The following is a 25,443-nucleotide window of genomic DNA, read 5'->3' on the forward strand; positions in this document are numbered from 1 at the left end:
CGCTCCTTGCCTGGTCCGTGAGTTTTGGTGGGCAGCCCTCTCTTGGCAGACTTGTTGTGGTGCCATGTTCACCTATTTTTTAATAATAGATTTAATTGTGCTCTGTGGGATGTTCAAAGTTTTGAATATTCTTTTATAACCCAGCCCTGGTCTGTACTTCTCCACAACTTTGTCCCTGAGCTGCTTGGAGAGGTCCTTGGTCTTCATAGTGTCCCTTGCTTGGTGGCACCCCTTGCTTTGTGGTGTTGCAGACTCTGGGGCCTTTCAGAACAGGTGTATATATACTGAAATCATGTGACAGATCATGTGACAATTAGATTGCACACTAGTGGACTTTATTTAACTAATATGTGACTTCTGAAGGTAATTGGTTGTACCAGATCTTATTAAGGGGCTGTCAGGACCCGGTATGAGAAACAGTCACTTAGTAAACTGAGCCACTAATAGTCGACAGAACCCAGAAGATGAGGCAGACACAGCAGTACTAGAGACGGTGGTTTAATAAAGTAAAAAGGAAAAGATCTTCAGACAAAAAATAAAAATCCACAACGTCAAAAGTAATTTCCAAGAGAAAAAATGTATATCCTCTAAGACACAAGGAAAATCCACAAAGTGGTAACAACAACAGGGAAAAAACAAACCTCAAAAGAATAATCAGAAAAATAAACAAGAACAAAACCAGAGTACCTCAAGAAAATCCAACAAGAGAAGCAAATGTTCACAGCATGGCTGGGGCTGGGTGCTAACATACAAACACAGAGCAAAGAACTGAGGAACACTAAGGGTTTAAATACTTTCAAAGGAAATGAGGCACAGGTGCAAACAATAACTGGAACAAGGGAAAAAACAAAAGGGTCAAAAAAAGCACAATGGGGGCATCTAGTGACCAAAACCTGAACAATCCTGGCCGAATCCTGACAGGGGCTTCATAGCAAATGGGGTGAACGCGTTACCACCCACCACTTTATAGTTTAAAATAATAATAATAATAATTGAAACAAGTTCTTTTTTAAATTTCCCTTCACCAATTTGGACTATTTTGTGTATGTCCATTACATGAAATCCAAATAAAAATCAATTTAAAACACAGGTTGTAAATGCAAGAAAATAGTAAAAACGCCAAGGAGGGTGAATACTTTTGCAAGGCACTGTATGTAGCTGGTCATATGTAGCAGGTCATATGTAGCTGTTAACTGTGTGTCCTTATACTGTCTTCATAACACACAGACTATGTTAGATAAACGTGTGTTCACCGCATAAAACCAACTTTGTCTTTCTCAGTGTTATGGAGAAGCATAATGATCCCAATTTGAGGTTCAATAAGCTTTCCCAGCAGGAGATGGGTCTGGTCCAGCCTGTCCCTGTGCCAAGCACCCAGACCAGGGGACAGTGGTCCAGCAAGCTAGAGTTCCTCCTGGCTGTGGCCGGACAGATCGTAGGCTTGGGGAATGTATGGAGGTTCCCATATCTGTGCTACAAAAATGGAGGAGGTAGGTCTCACATCACATCTTTTTGACATGTAGAATTAGGAATCACGTAGACTCTATTCATGGCCTTTCTATCTGCAATGTTCGATGATGTTAGGCTACTGAACGTGTCCCAGATACCCCACAATAATATCCGTAACACTTACATGCCAAATGGACGCACAACACTTCAGGTGGTAGCTAAGTCCGCCAGCCACACAAACAAATATTTCCGTCCCTGTGTTTCAACTCAAATATAATAATAGATTTTTTTTTTTACTGTATTTTTCTATACAATTTTTTTAAATTATCATCTTTGTAAATGATATCATAAATAGAACTGGTGGAGTTATGTCACACATGCAGCTAACACAGACATATGGAAATGTCTGCTCTACCCAAAATTACAACCAAGTAATTGCAACATTACCACAAAAATGGAAGACGGAAGTGGAAGGTTGTTCCTTGTCAATCATTGGCTTATAGGTGAAATCAGCAATCAGACAATATCTTCTTTAAGTAAATCAATCAAACCAAACCTTTTTTAATGCAATTGCAGACAGAAGTTGACAACGGAAACATAGCACGCATGTTTCAGAGTTATTCTGTTAAATAAAAAAGGTCAAAGTTGCTTTAATATGTTTGCAGTCAACCCCTGGTGATGTAACTGCCTACGTCAACACCTTCTACTCATGAGACCAAGCCCATGCATGTACAGTTATACAAACTTGCAGGATAAACAATAGTCCAGTGTTTTCTAAGGGCTCAGCAGTAATTTTCCATTCCCGTGTGGCTTATAGTGGTATGTCTGACTTGTCTCTTACCTCTTTTACTCCCCTGCATGTTTCTGTGTCTATGAATCTCTTTTAGCCTTGAGGCGCTTTCTCACAGACACCCTGTTTTGAAGGGGGAAAAAGCAAGGAACTTGTCTGTCGGCCCTGCATTAAAGACCAAAATTGGTTAAAGAAAATTGTGATGAATTAAAATATATACCAGTTTCATTTAAGGACCAAAAAATTGACAGCTGTGCCATATAAATTGCAAAATAGTTGGGAAGAGATTTTCGATGACTGATTCCATGGCACATGGTTTATGAAATGACACGCAAAATGACACCGGATTCAAAACTTCTAATTTTTCTATTTAAATTATTATTCAAAATTCTTGCAACGAATAGAATGTTATATATATTTACAGTATATGGGGGATGCAATCTTCCCAGCGCTGCAGATTTTGCTGCGAGGAGGCAGTCATTAGATAATTTATTTTGGTACTGTCCATATGTAGCTCTTTTTTGGTCACAGGTCCAAGAATGGCAGAAGAATTGCAACATTTACCTAGATCTAACGCTGCAGATAACAATACTCGGTGATTTGAAAATTCATAGTCAATCAATCAATAATTTTAGCAAAAAATGTTATCTTTAATTTACGATCTGTAGAAACTATGAGAATAGAAAGGTTCAGTACTTTGTGAAGCATCACATTACAGTTTAAAAATATATGGCAAATAGAAATCCAATATGGATGGTGTTAAGAGATAGATGGCAGGGGTTGAATAGAGCTGAAGGGTGTAAATAATAACAACACGATAACAAATGTAAAACATATGGGATCTGTTAAATGTATGTAGGTTCAGAACTTTTGTGAAATAGCACAGTTGCAAATATATGGCAAATAGAGACACCAGAAATAGAGGAAGGCCAGGACTAAAAACAAACAAAATATAACTATTGTAAAATAGATTATGTCTGTAAAATATATTAGCTGGAAGTAGAAGCCTAAGTGTTATTGTTTATTAGTTTACTCCAATTGGGGGAGGGGTGGTAGGGTTGTCAGGGTAGGTTCCTTGTTCCTTGTCAATCATTGGCTTATTGGTGAAATCAGCAATCAGACAATATCTTCTTTAAGTAAATCAATCAAACCAAACCTTTTTTAATGCAATTGCAGACAGAAGTTGACAACGGAAACATAGCACGCATGTTTCAGAGTAAGTTCTGTAAAATAAAAAAGGTCAAAGTTGCTTTAATATGTTTGCAGTCAACCCCTGGTGATGTAACTGCCTACGTCAACACCTTCTACTCATGAGACCAAGCCCATGCATGTACAGTTATACAAACTTGCAGGATAAACAATAGTCCAGTGTTTTCTAAGGGCTCAGCAGTAATTTTCCATTCCCGTGTGGCTTATAGTGGTATGTCTGACTTGTCTCTTACCTCTTTTACTCCCCTGCATGTTTCTGTGTCTATGAATCTCTTTTAGCCTTGAGGCGCTTTCTCACAGACACCCTGTTTTGACCGCATTGGCTCACACATCTCTCAGACCGTTTCTTATAAGAGGCAGAGACTAGATAAGAACTGTGGAACAATATTAAACCTTATAATGCGTATATTGCTAATCTGTGGTCCAGGACCATATAAATGTAGTGGGGGAGGGTCTTACAGCCCTTTCCCCTCTATTAATACAACATAAGCATAATCAATTCTTATATTACATCAATCATTTGGTGCAACCCCTATCATGACCCAAAGGTAAACCTCATCAGGTTTGTGGGGAATAATAAAGGAAAAAGATATTCTAAATAATATGTATATTTATATAGGTATGTGTATTGTATGTATGTATATGTATGTGTATGTATATGCATGTATGTTTATGTATATATATGTGGATATGTGTATGTATATAAATATATTTACCCCAAAAATATATGGGCGATTAGAAATGATGCAGACAATTACATTGATGGAAGCGACAATCTATCTGCAATTTTAAAGACGATCCACCCTCTCACCCCAAAAAGTATATATAAATAAAAAATACTTGTGTTCTCCTCTCTGGACAGTAGAGATGTACTCAAACCTGAAGTGTGTGTGTGGGAGGGGGGGGGGGGGTTCAGGTGGTTGAGATGGCTTCGGGGGAAAGAAATGTGTCTTGTGGAAAAATAATCACGTGAAATGAAACATTAAGTTATGGTCTTGGGCCATATGGTTAATTGTGGTTTAACTTGTGTTGTTCGTAAGGGGTGTTCTTCATCCCTTATGTGCTCTTTCTGTTTATCTGTGGCATTCCACTCTTTCTCCTGGAGACCTCCCTGGGCCAGTACACCACGCAGGGCAGCATCACCTGCTGGAGGAAGATCTGCCCCCTGTTTGAAGGTAAATATCAAGGCTCATATTTATAAAGCGTCATTGAGTAAGACTGCTGATCTAGAATCAGGTCCCCTCTGTCCATATAAGCTTAGTCATTATGATCTAAAAGGATAATATGACCCTAGATCAGCCATCCTAGGGATGGCAGGTAACCTAGTGGTTAAAGCGTTGGGCCAGTAAACGAAAGGTAGCTAGAACCAATCCCCGAGCTGACAAGATAAATATCTGTCATTCTGCCAATGAACAAGACAGTTAACCCACTGTTCCTAGGCCATCATTGTAATTAAGATTTCTTTCTTAACTGACTTGCCTAGTTAAATTAAAAAAATCCTACTGGTATGCTATATGAATGTGGCCATGGGGTCTTGTTGTACGTATAGCAACCATATTAGGGATTAAATTATCACTGTTTGTCTGACAATTGATAGCATTTGCTTCCTAATGTGAATTCCATATTGGTGAAATAGACATGAAAGCCTGATAGCTAGAAGGAAGAAAGGCTATAGCCTTCAGAAAAGTAAAGATTTGATAGTACTGTAAACTGTGCCAAAAGAAAAGATAAAATTCAGAGGGACTGTAGACCAAACTTTGTCTGTTTTTTTGTATTCGTACTCAGGAAAACTCCTAGCTGCAATATCCAAACTTGAGAAAGTAGCATTGTAATCCAAAGCAATGTCAATATGATTTAGATTGGTATTCAGCACATAAACTCAAGGTTTCTGTCTGGAGTTTTTGTCAAGAATATGTTGGTTGAGGGTGACATGTAGGGCCAGACAATTAGCCATAATGGGTACAGTATATGCACAGTACATGCAGGCTTTTCCTTCGGTAAATGATATTGCGCTATTGTATTTGTAAAAGTCCACCATGATTTTAATCACATTGCTTTAACAGTTTGAAACAATATCAGGATACATTTTAGATTGATTGTTGGATGACTGGTCTGTTTCTGGCCTGATATAACTTCAAATATGAAAAAGGGGTTAAAGTAACAAGACATTTCACTCAAGTTATTGGATGAAGCTTGGATTAAACATCAACAGATTTACTCAGGCTCACACTAATTCATGAGCTATTACATGATAGAGTAAGTGACAGTGCTTAATGTGCAATGACACGTGCATTCAGGACACTTGTCCCGTGTTCAAATATTCACAAACATTCACAAAATCTCCTCCTCCTTCTCCTCCTCCTTCTCCTCCTCCTCCTCAGGACTGGGTTATGGTAGTCAGGTGGTGGTTATATATTCCAGCATCTATTACATCATCATTCTAGCCTGGGCCTTCTTCTACCTCTTCTCCTCATTCAGCTCTGAGCTCCCCTGGGCCAGTTGTAGTAACAGCTGGAACACAGGTATGTACTTCAGTGTAGCCTGAGTGCCAGTCTGCTTGTGCTGTCATACCAACTGCTTGTCACTCATTGTCATAACAAACCTGTTTGGAATGACAAGGACAGCAATGGAGTTGGCATTGCAAAGAGCACAAACAGATCTGGGACCAGGTTAACTTCAGTGTGTAGACATGTTGATGGTGACATAGCTTTGTCATGCCCAAAAGATAGATAGTATCTTAGATTTATGGACACTACTTCAAACTGAGATATTATTTTTTTGACAAGTGAGTTTTATTTTTGTAAATGTCTCCTCATCCAGGAGAGATTCAGAGAGTTCTGAGACATGCTTGTTATTGTGAAATTTCCTCCTAACCAGCAACCTGCATGGAGTTTGACAGAAGAGTAGTGGGACATCTAAATTGGACAGTAGCAGGAAATGCAACATCGCCAGTGAGAGAGTTCTGGGAGTGAGTATACAAAATCATTCCAATTTATCAACTCCTTATTAAGTCCTTACAGATGGAAACCAGGGCTATTTGCCTTAGGAGGCGCAGAGAGAATGGTGAAAAGCAAGTGGTGGGATTGTAACTCAAAATATGATTTTCAGGAGAAGAGTTTTGAATCTCACAGACAGTCCAAACAAGCTAGGCAGTGTTCGCTGGGAGCTGGCTCTGTGTCTTCTACTGTCATGGATTCTCTGTTACTTCTGTGTCTGGAAAGGAGTGAAGTCTAGTGGGAAGGTAAGGTGGGATCTCTGCCATTCAACCTGATGACACCATGAATACTGTAGAGTTGTTAGGATGAGCCATAGACTGAGTGAATGTAACGCTGGTCTGCCCCCCCCCCCCAGGTGGTCTACTTCACTGCCACCTTCCCCTATCTGATGCTGCTGGTGTTGCTGGTCCGTGGACTCACACTGCCGGGGGCAATAGATGGTATCAAGTTCTACCTCTACCCAGACCCAGCCCGCCTCACAGACCCACAGGTAGGAACACACTTCACTGTATAATTTGTGTTCAGGTGTAACAAAAACGATCAGTACACACTGTGGTGATTAGTGGGGGATAAATGGTAATGTCTCTGATGGTGTTTGAACGCTGGTCAACATGACCGAGGGCAGCAACCATTACCACTGACACAAGAAACGTAACTCCCTTGATGCAACAGTTTGTGGTTAAGAGCATCAGATTTGTTCCAACCTCAATACCTGATTAAAAAAATCCTCTGATTTTCAAAGCAAATGCATTTCCTGTTGACTTATTATAGCTATAGTGGCAAGAAAAAGCATGTGAACCCTTTGGAAATACCTGGATTTCTGCATAAATTAGTCGTGAAATTTGATCAGAAATTCATCTAGGTCACAACAATAGACATCCACAGTCTGCTTACACTAATAACACACAAACAACTATAGGTTCCATGTATTTATTAAACAAAATGTGTAAACATTCAAAGTGCAGGGTGGGAAAAGTATGTAAACCCTTGGATTTAGTAACTAGTTTATCCTCATGTGTCAACAATAACCTCAACCGAACGTTTTCCGTAGTTACGGATCAGATCTGCACAACGGTCAGGAGGAATTTTTGACCATTCCTCTTTACAAATCTGTTTCAGTTCACCAATATTCTTGGGATGTCTGGTGTGAACTGCTCTCTTGAGGTCATGCTACAGCATCTCAATCGGGTTGAGGTCAGGACTCTGACTGGGCCACTCCAGAAGGCATATTTTATTTTGATGAAGCCATTTTGTTGTTGATTTACTTATTTTTTGGGGGTCTTTGTCCTGTTGTATCACCCAACTTCTGTTGAGCTTCAATTGCCGGACAGATAGCCTTACATTCTCCAGGAAAATGTCTTTATAAACTTGGGAATTCATTTTCCTGTCGATAATAGCAAGCTGTCCAGGCCCCGAGGCAGCAAAGCAGCCCCAAACCATGATGCTCCCTCCACCATACTTTATAGTTGGGATGAGGTTTTGATGTTGGTGTGCGGTGCCTTTTTTTCTCCACACGTAGTGTTGTGTGTTCCTTCCAAACACTCAACTGTAGTTTCATCTGTCCACAGAATATTGAGTCAGTAGTGCTGCCAGAAGAGATTTCGGTAAGTCTTTAGCTGACACTCTAGGATTCTTCTTAACCTCATTGAGCAATCTGCTCTGTGCTCTTGCAGTCATGTTTGCAGAATGGCCACTCCTAGGGAGAGTAGCAACAGTAATGAACTTTCTCCATTTGCAGACAATATGTCTTACGGTGGGCTAATGAACATCAAGGCTTTTAGAGACACTTTTGTAACCCTTTCCAGCGTCATGCAAGTCAACAATTCTTAATCTTAGGTCTTCTGAGATCTCTTTTGTTCAAGGCATGGATCACATCAGGCAATGCTTCTTGTGAATAGCAAACTCACATCTTGTGAGTGTGTTTTATAGGGCAAGGCAGCTTGAACCAACATCTCCAATCTAGTCTCATTGATTGAACACAAGGTTAGCTGACTGCTGACTCCAATTTACCTTTGGAGAAGTCATTAGCCTAGAGGTTCATATACTTTTTCCAACCTCCACTGTGAATGTTTAAATTATGTTTTCAATATAGACAAGAAAAATAGTTTACGCACACTATGTCTGTCTATTGTTGTGACTGAGATGAAGATCAGATCAAATTTTATGACCAATTTATGCAGAAATCCAGGTAATTCCAAAGGGTTCACTTACTTTTTCTTGCCAATATACAAGGTCAATATAGGTACCATTTGAATTCGCCTCTAACACCCTGGGATGAGACTAGTGTATCAGAATTGTGAAACTATGAAGGCAAGGCAGCTCGAACCAACATCTCCAATCTAGTCTCATTGATTGGACACAAGGTTAGCTGACTCGTGACTCCAATTTACCTTTGGAGAACTCATTAGCCTCATTAGCTCTGGTGTGTCTCACAGGAGAACTCATTAGCCTCATTAGCTCTGGTTTGTCTCACAGGTGTGGATGGATGCTGGAACACAAATGTTCTTTTCCTATGCTATCTGCCTCGGCTGCCTGACTGCTCTTGGCAGCTACAACAAATATGACAACAACTGTTACAAGTGAGTGGAAAAATTATGTACACAAACAGTAAATGTGCCTTGCTAGATAAAATGTGCTGGCAGAACGTTTTCTCTTGCCTGCAAAAATGTCCCCTGTGCACATAATTCTTTGGAGGTTGGGTTGCAGAAATGGTAGGGCATCTGGGAAGTTTGATGATCTCCATATTGTAGGTCATTTGGATGCCTTCGTGTTGTGACTAACAGGGAAGTGAATCTCTTTTTAGGGACTGTGTGTACCTGTGCCTGTTGAACAGTGGAACCAGCTTTGTGGCCGGTTTTGTAATCTTCTCTGTTCTGGGATTCATGGCTTATGAACAAGGGACAGACATCTCAACGGTGGCCGAATCAGGTAAGTGTTGCAGCAGTGAGAAATGAATGAATTAAGTAATGAAAACAAATTTACAAATAAAAAAACAAATTAACATACCCTTGTTAGTTCTGGTTTGTTACAAGACCGGTGTCTTAGCATTTCAAGGATCTAACTCTTCCCTCTGCCCCTGAGAGTTCAGTAATGAGTTTACCTGTGTTGCTGCATACAGGTCCTGGCCTGGCATTCATCGCCTACCCTCGTGCCGTGGCCATGATGCCATTACCCCAGCTTTGGGCCATCTTCTTCTTCATCATGATAATCCTACTGGGGTTAGACAGTGAGGTGTGGTCCTGAAGGTCTACGGAATATTTCCTTAGTGAAGGATAATTACATAACCGACAAAAGATGCTACAATCATCACAAAACTCAATGGATATGAAATTGTGAAGGAGTAGCTAGTATTTCGAAGAGAGTTTCCACTGAACTACCCCATTTCTCCTTCAGTTTGTAGGTCTGGAGGCTTTGATGACAGCTATCTCAGACATGAATCCCTCCTTCTTCCTGGTTGGCCATCGGCGTAAAATCCTCCTCCTCATCATCAGTGTGGGTAGCTTCTTCATTGGCCTGGTCATGGTCACAGAGGTGAGGTCATTTGAAGTCATCGTTCTATAAGGATATAGGTTATAAAATATAGAATTTAAAGGCCATTGTTATTAGATTAATCATGACAGTAATAAGATATATGATCAATTATGTACCTCCCAAGTGATCTGTTTCAACATATCCCTGTGTTTCAACATACCTCCTCGTTCCGCATAATTGTTGGTTGATTCCACTTATTTCGTAAGCGATTGGGCTGCTGGACACACCTACGATCATTGTCTGAGTGTTTTGTAGACTCTGGAGGTAGATTTATAGTCTTATTTTTGTGCTCAGTAAGACTGTACCTTATACATTCTTTCTACCCCTCCTCTATTTGCAGGGAGGCCTGTATATCTTCCAGCTGTTTGATTACTATGCCTGCAGTGGGATGACTCTGCTTCTCTTCGCTATACTACAGTCAGTGTGTATCAGCTGGGTTTATGGTGAGTTAGCCCGGCCTACTCCCAGTGTCGCTTAAGGGCCCGCAACCACTTTTGTTCAATGCCAGTCGGGGTCTCAACTTAATGTTAGTTAACCTGTCTGGCGCTGGCGTTCCGCCAGCGGAACTCCTCCCACATTCCACTGAAAAGGCAGAGCGCGAAATTCAAAAGATATTTTTTAGAAATATTTAACTTTCACACATTAACCTGTTTGGGCTGCAAGGGGCAGTATTGAGTAGCCAGATAAAATGTGCCCATTTCAAACGGCCTCTTACTCAATTCTTGCTCGTACAATATGCATATTATTATAACTATTGGATAGAAAACACTCTCTAGTTTCTAAAACCGTTTGAATTATTTCTCTGAGTCAAACAGAACTCATTCTGCAGCACATTTCCTGACCAGGAAGTGGAATGTCTGAAATCGATGCTCTGTTCTTCTTCCTGCCTATAAATGGGCACAAGACTTATTAGTATACATGTACGTCATACACCTTCCGCTGGGTGTCAAGAGGCTGTGAGAGAAGACATTAGTTAATTATCTTGGTCTGAGATTGAACACATCATCTTGGTATGACGTGTCCACCATTTTCGGTACTCTGAAGGGCGCGAGCTGGACAGTGGGATTGCCTTTTGTTTAGCTGCCGTTATGGGCGACTACAATCTCCGGCTTTGATTTTATTTGATACATGTGACCATATCATTGTAAAGTATGTTTTTTCAATATGGTTTCATCAGATTATTGAAATTTTTTCGGGAGTTTTGCCGTGTTCCGTTCTCTTCCGTTTGTTGACACGGAGAGTGTCGCGCCACCCGGCTAGCGCGCTTGCTAAATGAAGAGGGAAAGTTGCCGTTCTGAATCCAAACAACGACTGTTCTGGACAGAGGACACCTTGTCCAACATTCTGTCCAACAAAAGTAAGACCCATTTTATGATGTTATTTCATATATCTGCCGTAGTCGCCGGCGCCCAAGTGTTTCTGGCTATTGTGCTAAGCTAATATAACGCTACATTTTGTTTTCGCTGTAAAACACTTGATAAATCGGAAATATTGTCTGGAATCACAAGATGCCTGTCTTTCAATTGCTGTACACTATGTATTTTTCAGAAATGTTTTATGATGAGTATTTAGTTATTTGGCGTTGGTGTCTGTAATTTTTCTGTCTGCTTTCGTTGCAATTTCTGACTGTAGCTGAAATGTAAACTATGATTTATACCTGAAATATGCACATTTTTCTAACAAAACATATTTATTGTATAGCATATGTTATCAGACTGTCATCTGATGAAGTTGTTTCTTGGTTAGTGGCTATTTATATCTTTATTTGGTCGAATTTGTGATAGCTACTGATGGAGTAAAAAACTGATGGAGTAAAAAAAGTGTTGTCTTTTGCTAACGTGGTTAGCTAATAGATTTACATTGTGTCTTCCCTGTAAAACATTTAAAAAATCGGACATGTTGGCTTGATTCACAACATGTGTACCTGTCATCTGGTGTCTTGGACTTGTTAATGTGTGAAAGTTAAATATTTAAAAATATATATATTTTGAATTTCGCGCCCTGCACTTTGAGCTGGCTGTTGTCATAAGTGTACCGGCGTCGGGCTGCAGCCATAAGAAGTTAACAAGTCCAATACAGCAAATGAAAGGTACACATCTGGTGAAAACAGTCAACATGTCCGATTTTTAAAATGTTTTACAGCGAAAACACCACATTTATGTTAGCTCACCACCAAATACAAAAAAGGACAGACATTTTTCAAAGCACAGGTAGCATGCACAAAGCCAACCTAACTAACCAACAAACAACTTCATCATCAGATGAAAAATGTGCATATTTCAGGTATAAATCATAGTTTACATTGCAGCTACAATCAGAAATTGCAACGAAAGCAGACAGAATAATTACAGACACCAACGTCAAATACCTAAATACTCATCATAAAACATTTCTGAATAATCGATGGTGTACAGCAAATGAGACAAACATCTTGTAAATCCAGCCAATATTTCCGATTTTGTAAGTGTTTTACAGCGAAAACACAATATAGCATTATATTAGCTTACTACAATAGCCTACCACACTACCGCATTCATTCATCAAGGCACGTTAGCGATGGTAATAGGCACGTTAGCGATAGCGAATAAACCAGCAAGATATATAATTTTGACTAACCTTGATAAGCTTCATCAGATGACAGTCCTATAACATCAGGTTATACATACACTTTTGTTTTGTTCGAAAATGTGCATATTTAGAGCTGAAATCAGTGGTTATACACTGCTCAAAAAAATAAAGGGAACACTTAAACAACACAATGTAACTCCAAGTCAATCACACTTCTGTGAAATCAACCTGTCCACTTAGGAAGCAACACTGATTGACAATAAATTTCACATGCTGTTGTGCAAATGGAATAGACAAAAGGTGGAAATTATAGGCAATTAGCAAGACACCCCCAAAAAAGGAATGGTTCTGCAAGTGGTGACCACAGACCACTTCTCAGTTCCTATGCTTCCTGGCAGATGTTTTGGTCATTTTTGAATGCTGGCGGTGCTTTCACTCTAGTGGTAGCATGAGACGGAGTCTACAATCCACACAAGTGGCTCAGGTAGTGCAGTTCATCCAGGATGGCACATCAATGCGAGCTGTGGCAAAAAGGTTTGCTGTGTCTGTCAGCGTAGTGTCCAGAGCATGGAGGCCCTACCAGGAGACAGGCCAGTACATCAGGAGACATGGAGGAGACCGTAGGAGGGCAACAACCCAGCAGCAGGACCCCTACCTCCGCCTTTGCGCAAGGAGGTGCACTGCCAGAGCCCTGCAAAATGACCTCCAGCAGGCCACAAATGTGCATGTGTCTGCTCAAACGGTCAGAAACAGACTCCATGAGGGTGGTATGAGGGCCCGACGTCCACAGGTGGGGGTTGTGCTTACAGCGCAACACCGTGCAGGACGTTTGGCATTTGCCAGAGAACACCAAGATTGGCAAATTCGCCACTGGCGCCCTGTGCTCTTCACAGATGAAAGCAGGTTCACACTGAGCACATGTGACAGACGTGACAGAGTCTGGAGACGCCATGGAGAACGTTCTGCTGCCTGCAACATCCTCCAGCCTGACCGGTTTGGCGGTGGGTCAGTCATGGTGTGGGGTGGCATTTCTTTGTGGGGCCGCACAGCCCTCCATGTGCTCGCCAGAGGTAGCCTGGCTGCCATTAGGTACCAAGATGAGATCCTCAGACCCCTTGTGAGACCATATGCGGACACATGCACATTTGTGGCCCGCTGGAGGTCATTTTGCAGGGCTCTGGCAGTGCTCCTCCTTGCACAAAGGCGGAGGTACCGGTCCTGCTTCTGGGTTGTTGCCCTCCTACGGCCTCCTCCACGTCTCCTGATGTACTGGCCTGTCTCCTGGTAGCGCCTGCATGCTCTGGACACTACGCTGACAGACACAGGAAACCTTTTTGCCACAGTTCGCATTGATATGCCATCCTGGATGAACTGCACTACCTGAGCCACTTGTGTGGGTTGTAGACTCCGTCTCATGCTACCACTAGAGTGAGAGCACCGCCAGCATTCAAAAGTGACCAAAACATCAGCCAGGAAGCATAGGAACTGAGAAGTGGTCTGTGGTCACCACCTGCAGAATCACTCCTGTTTTGGGGGGTGTCTTGCTAATTGCCTATAATTTCCACCTTTTGTCTATTCCATTTGCACAACAGCATGTGAAATTTATTGTCAATCAGTGTTGCTTCCTAAGTGGACAGTTTGATTTCACAGAAGTGTGATTGACTTGGAGTTACATTGTGTTGTTTAAATGTTCCCTTTATTTTTTTGAGCAGTGTACATTGTGCTAACGTAGCATCTTTTTCCCACAACGTCCGGATATTTTTCTGACACTTTTTCTGACACACATATTCTGACCAAATAACTATTCATAAACATGACAAAAAAATACATGTTGTATAGGAAATTATAGATACACTAGTTCTTAATGCAATCGCCATGTTAGAATTCTAAAAATAACTTCATTACGACATCCAGCTTAGGTATAGCGAGAGAGTACCCAAAAGCTGGGCACAAACGACTAGTTCACATGTACGACAGATGTATGAAATAACATCATAGAATGGGTCCTACTTTTGCTGATCTTCCATCAGAATGTTGTACAAGGGGTCCTTTGTTGGGGACAATCGTTGTTTGGTTTTAGAACGGCCTTTTTCCCTCTCGATTTAGCAAGCACACTTGCCAAGTGGCACGAATCTCTCCATCGTCAACAAACGGAAGAGAACGGAACACGGCAAAACTCCCGAAAAAATTTAAATAATCTGATTAAACTATATTGAAAAAACATACTTTACGATGATATTGTCACATGTATCAAATAAAATCAAAGCCGGAGATATTAGTCGTCCATAACGTCAGCTTATCAGAAGGCAAATCCAGGTCCCTCCTTGCGCTCTCCAGAAAACAGGAAACTGGTGACACATCATGCCAAGAGCTATGATTCGAGTCCAGATCAAGTTACACACTAAATTTCTTCTCTCGCTGCTTGTCGACATCTAGTGGAAGACGTATGAAGTGCATCTAAACTAATAAATATCAAGGACTTTAATAGGCAGCCCCTAGAACAGTGCATCGATTTCAGATTTTCCACTTCCTGTCCGGAAGTTTGCTGCAAAAGGAGTTCTGTTTTACTCACAGATATAATTCAAACGGTTTTAGAAACTAGTGTTTTCTATCCAATAGTAATAATAATATGCATATTGTACCAGCAAGAATTGAGTACGAGGCCGTTTAAATTGGGCACGATTTTCCCCCAAAGTGAAAACAGCGCCCTCTGTCCTCAACAGGATAAGGTTCTATATGCAATCCAATGACACAATGCTGGGTTGTCAATAACAAATAATTGTACATAAGGTGATATACTTGAAAACAGGAGGACATCACAAAACAGTTCTGAGATCTGTGACTTGAAACATTTTTATTATCTCAAAACTATTCATTTTGCACATACAACCTTATAGTCCCACCCCTGGGTGCTTGTTTTGTTTTTGCCATAACACTACACAATTGAATCAAATACTAAAAGCTTGATGAGTTGGTTATTTGAATCAGCTGTGGGGGGCCCAGGACCGAGTTTGGGAAACCCTGGTTAGAGCTGCTTTCCAGGTTTTCTAATCTGCAATTGTTTAAACCTGTCTGTCACTTGTTGGTTTGAGAATGTTTACCTTGGTTTTTGACAGACCAACTGACCAAACCCTTTTATTGACTGCTGTTATTTTGAGTCCCTGTTGATATGTTTACTCCACAGGTGCAGACCGTCTGTACGATAATATAGAGGACATGATCGGTTATCGACCATTACCCATCATTAAGTACTGTTTGAAGTATTTCACTCCAGTCATGTGCACTGTAAGTTTTATTTATTTACACCCCACTGTCAACAGCAAATTAATGTTATTTTTCTAATTATACACTGCTCAAAAAAATAAATGGACACTTAAACAACACAATGTAACTCCAAGTCAATCACACTTCTGTGAAATCAAACTTAACTTAGGAAGCAACACTGATTGACAATAAATGTCACATGCTGTTGTGCAAATGGAATAGACAACAGGTGGAGATTATAGGCAATTAGCAAGACACCCCCAATAAAGGAGTGGTTCTGCAGGTGGTGACCACAGACCACTTCTCAGTTCCTATGCTTCCTGGCTGATGTTTTGGTCCCTTTTGAATGCTGGCGGTGCTTTCACTCTAGTGCTAGCATGAGACGGAGTCTACAACCCACACAAGTGGCTCAGGTAGTGCAGCTCATCCAGGATGGCACATCAATGCGAGCTGTGGCAAGGTTTGCTGTGTATGTCAGCGTAGTGTCCAGAGCATGGAGGCGCTACCAGGAGACAGGCCAGTACATCAGGAGACGTGGAGGAGGCCGTAGGAGGGCAACAACCTAGCAGCAGGACCGCTACCTCCGCCTTTGTGCAAGGAGGAGCACTGCCAGAGCCCTGCAAAATGACCTCCAGCAGGCCACAAATGTGCATGTGTCTGCTCAAACGGTCAGAAACAGACTCCATGAGGGTGGTATGAGGGCCCGACGTCCACAGGTGGGGGTTGTGGTTACAGCCCAACACCGTTCAGGACGCTTGGCATTTGCCAGAGAACACCAAGATTGGCAAATTCGCCACTGGCACCCTGTGCTATTCACAGATGAAAGCAGGTTCACACTGAGCACATGTGACAGACGTGACAGAGTCTGAAGACGCCGTGGAGAACGTTCTGCTGCCTGCAACATCCTCCAGCATGACCGGTTTGGCGGTGGGCCAGTCATGGTGTGAGGTGGCATATCTTTGGGGGGCCGCACAGCCCTCCATGTGCTCGCCAGAGGTAGCCTGACTGCCATTAGGTACCGAGATGAGATCCTCAGACCCCTTGTGAGACCATATGCTGGTGCGGTTGGCCCTGGGTTCCTCCTAATGCAAGACAATGCTAGAGCTCATGTGGCTGGAGTGTGTCAGCAGTTCCTGCAAGAGGAAGGCATTGATGCTATGGACTGGCCCGCCCGTTCCCCAGACCTGAATCCAATTGAACACATCTGGGACATTACATTTTACATTTTAGTCATTTAGCAGACGCTCTTATCCAGAGCGACTTACAGTAGAGTGCATACATTTTTATTACATTTACATACTGAGACAAGGATATCCCTACCGGCCAAACCCTCCCTAACCCGGACGACGCTATGCCAATTGTGCGTCGCCCCACGGACTTCCCGGTTGCGGCCGGCTGCGACAGAGCCTGGGCGTGAACCCAGAGACTCTGGTGGCGCAGCTAGCACTGCGTAGCAGTGCCCTAGACCACTGCACCACCCGGGAGGCGAGACATCATGTCTTGCTCCATCCACCAACGCCACGCTGCACCACAGACTGTCCAGGAGTTGGCGGATGCTTTAGTCCAGGTCTGGGTGGAGATCCCTCAGGAGACCATCCGCCACCTCATCAGGAGCATGCCCAGGCGTTGTAGGGAGGTCATACAGGCACGTGGAGGCCACGCACACTACTGAGCCTCCTTTTGACTTGTTTTAAGGACATTACATCAAAGTTGGATCAGCCTGTAGTGTGGTTTTCCACTTTAATTTTGAGTGTGACTCCAAATCCAGACCTCCATGAGTTGATAAATTTGATTTCCATTGATAATTTTTGTGTGATTTTGTTGTCAGCACATTCAACTATGTAAAGAAAAAAGTATTTAATAAGAATAGTTAATTCATTCAGATCTAGGATGTGTTATTTTAGTTTTCCCTTTATTTTTTGAGCAGTGTAGTTATAGTAAACATGACGTTGATGTCCCAGTAATACAAGTGATTTACAGAAAACCAGAAGTTAAGATGACAATACAGAGAAATATAAATCAAATGGATGCCGATTTGTAACCTATAAAGTAGATAATCCTAACTTTGTTTATTATAAATGCTTATATAAAAAAAGTTGCACTATATATAAACTCGCTGTAATTTATTGGGTAAACCACCAACATTTCGACATCATTGTTCCTTCTTCAGGGTAATGTTATGAATGCTTGAACCAGGTTATGTAGACAAAACAGTGCAATTAGTGCAAACAAATGACGAGAGAGGGGTGTGTCATCGTTATTAGGTTGATTAGAATGAATTGAGTGAAACATTTAAAATATAATAGTTTACAGCATATTGAATATATTAAGCTGTTATCATTATCACTAGCATAGGATTAACATACATTACTGTTTAAATTAATTTCACATATACAGTAACACACAAGTTGACACACCTAGTCATTTAAGGGTTTTTCTTTATTTTTTTACTATTTTCTACATTGTTGAATAATAGTGAAAACATCACAACAATGAAAAAACACATGGAATCATGTAGTAACCAAAAAAGTGTAAAACAAATCTAAATATATTTTTGATCTTAGATTATTCAAAGTAACATCCTGTTGCCTTGATGACAGCTTTGCACACTAGGCATTCTCTCAAACAGCTTCATGAGGAATGCTTTTCCAAGCCCCCCCACACACACCATCACACCTCCTGCTTCATGGTGGGAACCACACATGCGGAGATCATCCATCCACCTACTCTGCATCTCACAAAGACACGGCGGTTGGAAACAAATCTCATATTTGGACTCATCAGACCAAAGAACAGATTTCCACTGGTCTAATGTCCATAGCTCATGTTTCTTTGCCCAATCATGTCTTCTTATTATTGGTGTACTTTAGTAGTGGTTTCTTTGCAGCAATTTGACCACGGAGGCCTGATTCACGCAGTCTCTTCTGAACAGTTGAATGTTGAGATGTGTCTGTTAGTTGAACTCTGAAGCATTTATTTGGGCTGCATTCTGAGGGGTAGTTAACTCTAATGAATTGTCCTCTGCAGCAGTGGTAACTCTGGGGCTTCCTTTCCTGTGGCGGTCGTCATGAGTCAGTTTCATCATAGCACTTTTTTGCAACTGCACTCGAAAAAACTTTCAGTTGTTGAAATGTTCTGCATTGTCGGATCTTCATGTCTTAAAGTAATGGCGGACTGTCATTTCTCTTTGCTTATTTGAGTGGTTCTTGCTATCGTATGGACGTGGTCTTTACCAAATTTATTTATTTCACCTTTATTTAACCAGGTAGTTGAGAACAAGTTCTCATTTACAATTGCGACCTGGCCAAGATAAAGCAAAGCAGTTCGACACATACAACAACACAGTTACACATGGAGTTAAACAAACATACAGTCAATAATACAGTAGAAAAATAAGTCTATATACAATGTGAGCAAATTATGTGAGATAAGGGAGGTAAAGGCAAAAAAGGCCATGGTGGCGAAGTAAATACAATATAGCAAGTAAAACACTGGAATGGTAGATTGCAGTGGAAGAATGTGCAAAGTAGAAATAATGGGGTGCAAAGGAGAAAAATTAAAATACAGTAGGGGAAGCGGTAGTTGTTTGGGCTAAATTATAGATGGACTATGTACAGTTGCAGTAATCTGTGAGCTGCTCTGACAGCTGGTGCTTAAATGGCTGCAAGCCCGATGTCGGGACACTTATGACAACAGCCAGCTCAAGTGCAGGGCACGAAATTCAAAATATTTATTTTTTAAATATTTAACTTTCACACATTAACAAGTCCAATACAGCATATGAAAGGTACACATCTTGTGAATCCAGCCAACATGTCCGAATTTTAAAATCTTTTACAGCGAAAACAGCACGTATATTTATGTTAGCTCACCACCAAATACAAAAAAAGGACAGACTTTTTTTTTCACAGCACAGGTAGCATGCGCAAACCAACCTAACTAACCAAGAACCAACCAAACTAACCAACAAACAACTTCATCAGATGACAGTCTTATAACATGTTATTCAATAAATCTGTTTTGTTCGAAAAATGTGCATATTTTAGGCATAAATCATAGTTTACATTGCAGCTACAATCAGAAATTGCACCGAAAGCAGACAGAATAATTAGACACCAATGCCAAATAACTAAATACTCATCATAAAACATTTCTGAAAATTACATAGTGTACAGCAATTGAAAGACAGGCATCTTGTGATTCCAGACAATATTTCCGATTTATCAAGTGTTTTACAGCGAAAACAAAATGTAGCGTTATATTAGCTTACCACAATAGCCAAAAACACAAGCAATTTCCCAGTAGCAAAAGTAAGCGATCGTAACAAACAAGCAAAAGATATATAATTTTTGACTAACCTTGATTTTCTTCCTCAGATGACAGTCCTATAACATCAGGTTATACATACACTTTTGTTTTGTTCGAAAATGTGCATATTTAGAGCTGAAATCAATGGTTACACATTGTGCTAACTTAGCTACTTTTTCCCCACTACGTCCGGATTTTTCCTGACACTTTTTCTGACACACATATTCTGACCAAATAGCTATTCATAAACATAACTAAAAAATACATGTTATATAGGAAATCAAAGATCCATTAGTTCTTAATGAAATCGCAGTGTTAGAATTCTAAAAATAACTTCATTACGATATGCAGCTTCGGTATAGCTAGAGTACCCAAACGTTGGGCGCCCACGACTAGTTCACATGTACGACAGATATATGAAATAGCATCATAAAATGTTTCTTACTTTTGCTGATCTTTCATCAGAATGTTGGACAAGGTGTCCTTTGTCTAGAACAATCGTTGTTTGGATTTAGAACGGCAACTTTCCCTCTTGATTTAGCACGCGCACTAGCCAAGTGGCACGGATCTATCCATCGTCAACAAAGTCAGAGAACGGAACACTGCAAAACTCCCGAAAAAAATTCCATAATCTGATGAAACCATATTGAAAAAACATACTTTACGATGATATGGTCACATGTATCAAATAAAATCAAAGCCGGAGATAGTAGTCGTCCATAACGGCAGCTAAACAGAAGGCAATCCCACTGTCCACCTCGCGCTCCCAAGAGTACCGGAAATGAGGGACACGTCATACAAAGAGCTTGTATTCCAATTCAGACCAAGATAAACACTAAATGTCTTCTCTCACAGCCTCTTGACATCCAGGGGAAGGTCTATGAAGTGCACGTAAACTCTTACGTATCATGCCCATGTATAGGCAGGAAGAAGAACAGAGCCTCGATTTCAGACTTTCCACTTCCTGGTCAGGAAGTTTGTGCCAAATGAGTTCTGTTTGACTCACAGATATAATTCAAACGGTTTTAGAAACTAGTGTTTTCTATCCAATAGTACTAATAATATGCATATTGTACGAGCAAGAATTGAGTACGAGGCCGTTTGAAATGGGCACCTTTAATCAGAGCTACTCAATACTGCCCCTGCAGCCATAAAAAGTTAAAGATAGTGAGAAGTGTTTCCAGTTCAGAGATTTTTGTAGTTCGTTCCAGTCATTGGCAGCAGAGAACTGGAAGGAGAGGCGGCCAAAAGAGGAATTGGCTTTGGGGGTGACCAGAGAGATATACCTGCTGGAGCGTGTGTTACAGGTGGGTGCTGCTATGGTGACCAGCGAGCTGGGATAAGGGGGGAATTTGCCTAGCAGGGTCTTGTAGATGACCTGGAGCCAGTGGGTTTGGCGACGAGTATGAAGCGAGGGCCAGCCAACGAGAGCGTACAGGTCGCAGTGGTGGGTAGTGAATGGGGCTTTGGTGACAAAACGGATGGCACTGTGATAAACTGCATCCAATTTATTGAGTAGGGTATTGGAGGCTATTTTGTGAATGACATCGCCAAATTCAAGGATTGGTAGGATGGTCAGTTTTACGAGGGTATGTTTGGCAGCATGAGTGAAGGATGCTTGGTTGCGAAATAGGAAGCCAATTCTAGATGTAACTTTGGATTGGAGATGTTTGATGTGAGTCTGGAAGGAGAGTTTACAGTCTAACCAGACACCTAGGTATTTGTAGTTGTCCACATATTCTAATACAGAACCGTCCAGAGTAGTGATGCTGGACGGGCGGGCAGGTGTAGGCAGTGATCGGTTGAAGAGCATGCATTTCGTTTTACTTGTATTTAAGAGCAGTTGGAGGCCACGGAAGGAGAGTTGTATGGCATTGAAGCTCGTCTGAAGGGTTGTTAACAGTGTCCAAAGAAGGGCCAGAAGTATACAGGATGGTGTCGTCTGCGTAGAGGTGGATGAGAGACTCACCAGTAGCAAGAGTGACATCATTGATGTATACAGAGAAGAGTCTGCCCAAGAATTGAACCCTGTGGCACCCCCATAGAGACTGCCAGATGCCCGGACAACAGGCCCTCCGATTTGACACACTGAACTCTATCAGAGAAGTAGTTGGTGAACCAGGTGAGGCAATCATTTGAGAAACCAAGGCTATCGAGTCTGCCGATGAGGATGTGGTGATTGAGTCGAAAGCCTTGGCCAGGTCAATGAATACAGCTTCACAGTATTGTTTCTTATTGATGGCGGTTAAGATATCGTTTAGGACCTTGAGTGTGGCTGAGGTGCCCCCATGACCAGCTCTGAAATCAGAATGCATAGCGGAGAAGGTGCGGTGGGGTTCGAAATGGTCGGTAATCTGTTTGTTGACTTGGCTTTCGAAGACCTTAGAAAGGCAGCGTAAGATAGATATAGGTCTGTAGCAGTTTGGGTCAAGAGTGTCCCCCCCTTTCAAGAGGGGGATGACCAGAGCTGCTTTCCAATCTTTGGGAATCTTAGATGACATGAAAGAGGTTGAACAGCCTAGTAATAGGGGTTGCAACAATTTCAGCAGATAATTTTAGAAAAAAAGGGTCCAGATTGTCTAGCCCAGCTGATTTGTAGGGGTTCAGATTTTTCAGCTCTTTCAGAACATCAGCTGACAGAATTTGGAAGAAGGAGAAATGGGGAAGGCTTGGGCGAGTTGCTATGGGGGGTGCAGTGCTGTTGACCGGGGTAGTCAGGTGGAAAGCATGGCCAGCCATAGAAAAGTGCTTATTGAAATTCTCAATTATAGTGGGTTTATCGGTGATGACAGAGTTTTCTGTCCTCGGTGCAGTGGGCAGCTGGGAGGAGGTGCTCTTATTCTCCATGGACTTTAGTGTCACAGAACTTTGAGTTTGTGTTGCAGGAAGCAAATTTCTCCTTGAAAAAGTTAGCCTTGGCTTTTCTAACTGCCTGTGTATATTGGCTTCTAACTTCCCTGAAACGTTACATATCACGCGGGCTGTTCGATGCTAATGCAGAACACCAAATCATTTTTTTGTGTTGGTTAAACTTCTTATGGCTATGATCTCGTTAACGGGATCGATATGACAACAGCCAGTGAAAGTGCAGGGCGCCAAATTTCAAAACAACAAATCTCATAATTAAATTCCTCAGACATACAAGTATTTTACACAATTTTAAAGATAGACTTGTTAATCCACTTTACGACGAAAGCACAACATATCATTATGTTAGGTCAGCACCTATTCACAGAAAAACACAGCCATTTTTTCAGCCAAAGAGAGGATTCATAAAAAGCCGAAATAGAGATACAATTAATCACTAACCTTGGATGATCTTCATCAGATGACACTCATAGGACTTAATGTTACACAATACATGTATGTTTTGTTCGATAAAGTTCATATTTATTTCCAAAAATCTGTTTACATTGGCGCGTTGCGTTCAGTAATGTTTTGCTTCCAAAACATCCAGTGATTTTGCAGAGAGCCACATCAACTTACATAAATATTCATCATAAATGTTGATGAAAATACAAGTGTTATGCATGGAACTTTAGATCGACTTCTCCTTAATGCAACCGCTGTGTCAGATTTCAAAAAAACTTTACGGAGAAAGCACACCATGCTATAATCTGAGTACAGCGCTCAGAGCCCAAAACAACCATAAAGATATTCGCCATGTTGTGGAGAACAGATGTCAGAATAGCATTATAGATATTCACTTACCTTTGATCTTCATCAGAATGCACTTCCAGGAATCCCAGTTCCACAATAAATGTTTGATTTGTTCCATAAAGTCCATCATTTATGTCCAAATACCTCCTTTTTGTTTGCGCGTTCAGCACACAATCCAAACTCACGACGCGCTGGCAGGTCCAGGCAAAAGTTCAGACAAAGTCATATTACAGTTTGTAAATCTACAATAATGTTCCAACCGGAGAATGCCTTACTCTGCAGAAAAGCAATGGAACAAAGCTAACTCTCACGTGAGCGCGCTCGAGGCACTGTGCCAGACCCCTGACTCATTCAGCCCTCATTCCCCCCTCCTTTACAGTAGAAGCATCAAACAAGGTTCTAAAGACTTTTGACATCTAGTGGAAGCCTTAGGAAGTGCAAAATGACCAATATCCCACTGTATCTCTGATAGGCAATGAGTTGAAAACCTACAAACCTCAGATTTCCCACTTCCTGGTTGAATAATAATAATATGCATATATTCACAACTGGGCATGAGTAGCAGGCAGTTTACTCTTGGCACCTTATTCATCCAAGCTACTCAATACCTCCCCCAGCCATAAGAAGTTAACCTTTCACGAGTATCTACCCCGGATCCGGGATCACCCCCCCCCCCCCCCCCACACTGATTAGCATCGCTAGCATAGCGTCACAATTAAATATTAGCATCTAAATATCATTAAATCACAAGTCCAAGACACCTAATGAAAGATACAGATCCTGTGAATAAAGCCACCATTTCAGATTTTTTAAATGTTTTACAGGGAAGACACAATATGTAAATGTATTAGCTAAACACGTTAGCAAAAATCACCATTTTTCTTGTCCACCATTTTCTCTCAACATCAGTAGCTATCACCAATTCGGCTAAACTAAGATATTGATAGCCACTAACCAAGAAAAAACCTCATCAGATGACAGTCTGATAACATATTTATGGTATAGGATAGGTTTTGTTAGAAAAATTTGCATATTTCAGGTATAAATCATAGTTTGCCATTGCAGCCAGCATCACAAATCTCACCACAGCTCCTAGAATTACTAGAGACAGCAACTTGTATTACCAATTTACTCATCATAAAACATTTCTTAAAAATACACAGCACATAGCAATGGACAGACACAGATCTTGTGAATTCAGACAACATTTCAGATTTTCTAAGTGTTTTACGGCGAAAACACAATAAATCATTATATTAGCATATCACATACGCAAACGTTACCCGAGCACTGATTCTAGCCAAAGAGAGCGATATCATATCATCGCCAAAATATATAAATTTTTTCACTAACCTTCTCAGAATTCTTCAGATGACACTCCTGTAACATCATATTACAACATACATATACAGTTTGTTCGAAAATGTGCATATTTAGCCACCAAAATCATGGTTAGACAATGACAAAAGTTGCCCAGCTGGTCAGACAATGTCGTGCGCCATATTAGACAGTGATCTAGTCGTATACATAAATACTCATAAACGTGACTAAAAAATATAGGGTGGACAGCGATTGATAGACAATTTAATTCTTAATACAATCGCTGATTTACATTTTTTAAATTATCCTTACTTTTCAATACAGTTTGCGCCAAGCGAAGCTACGTCT

The 25,443-nt window shown here is 41.1% G+C and overlaps 1 protein-coding gene across 1 annotated transcript in view; it reads left to right on the forward strand.

Moving 5' to 3' along the window:
- Positions 1–1,285: 1,285 nt before the first annotated feature.
- LOC129851528 (sodium- and chloride-dependent GABA transporter 2-like) overlaps positions 1,286–25,443 on the forward strand; it is a 30,251-nt gene continuing 6,093 nt past the window's right edge. Inside the window, exons 1-12 of the mRNA XM_055918155.1 lie at positions 1,286–1,490; positions 4,489–4,623; positions 5,830–5,970; positions 6,326–6,416; positions 6,557–6,689; positions 6,800–6,934; positions 8,920–9,023; positions 9,248–9,372; positions 9,563–9,675; positions 9,838–9,975; positions 10,316–10,418; positions 15,728–15,828. Coding sequence (XP_055774130.1) covers positions 1,286–1,490; positions 4,489–4,623; positions 5,830–5,970; positions 6,326–6,416; positions 6,557–6,689; positions 6,800–6,934; positions 8,920–9,023; positions 9,248–9,372; positions 9,563–9,675; positions 9,838–9,975; positions 10,316–10,418; positions 15,728–15,828 — 1,524 coding nt within the window. The remainder of the gene's footprint in view (positions 1,491–4,488; positions 4,624–5,829; positions 5,971–6,325; positions 6,417–6,556; positions 6,690–6,799; positions 6,935–8,919; positions 9,024–9,247; positions 9,373–9,562; positions 9,676–9,837; positions 9,976–10,315; positions 10,419–15,727; positions 15,829–25,443) is intronic.

This window comes from Salvelinus fontinalis, chromosome 3, assembly GCF_029448725.1.
Source record: "Salvelinus fontinalis isolate EN_2023a chromosome 3, ASM2944872v1, whole genome shotgun sequence".
NCBI lineage: Eukaryota > Metazoa > Chordata > Actinopteri > Salmoniformes > Salmonidae > Salvelinus > Salvelinus fontinalis.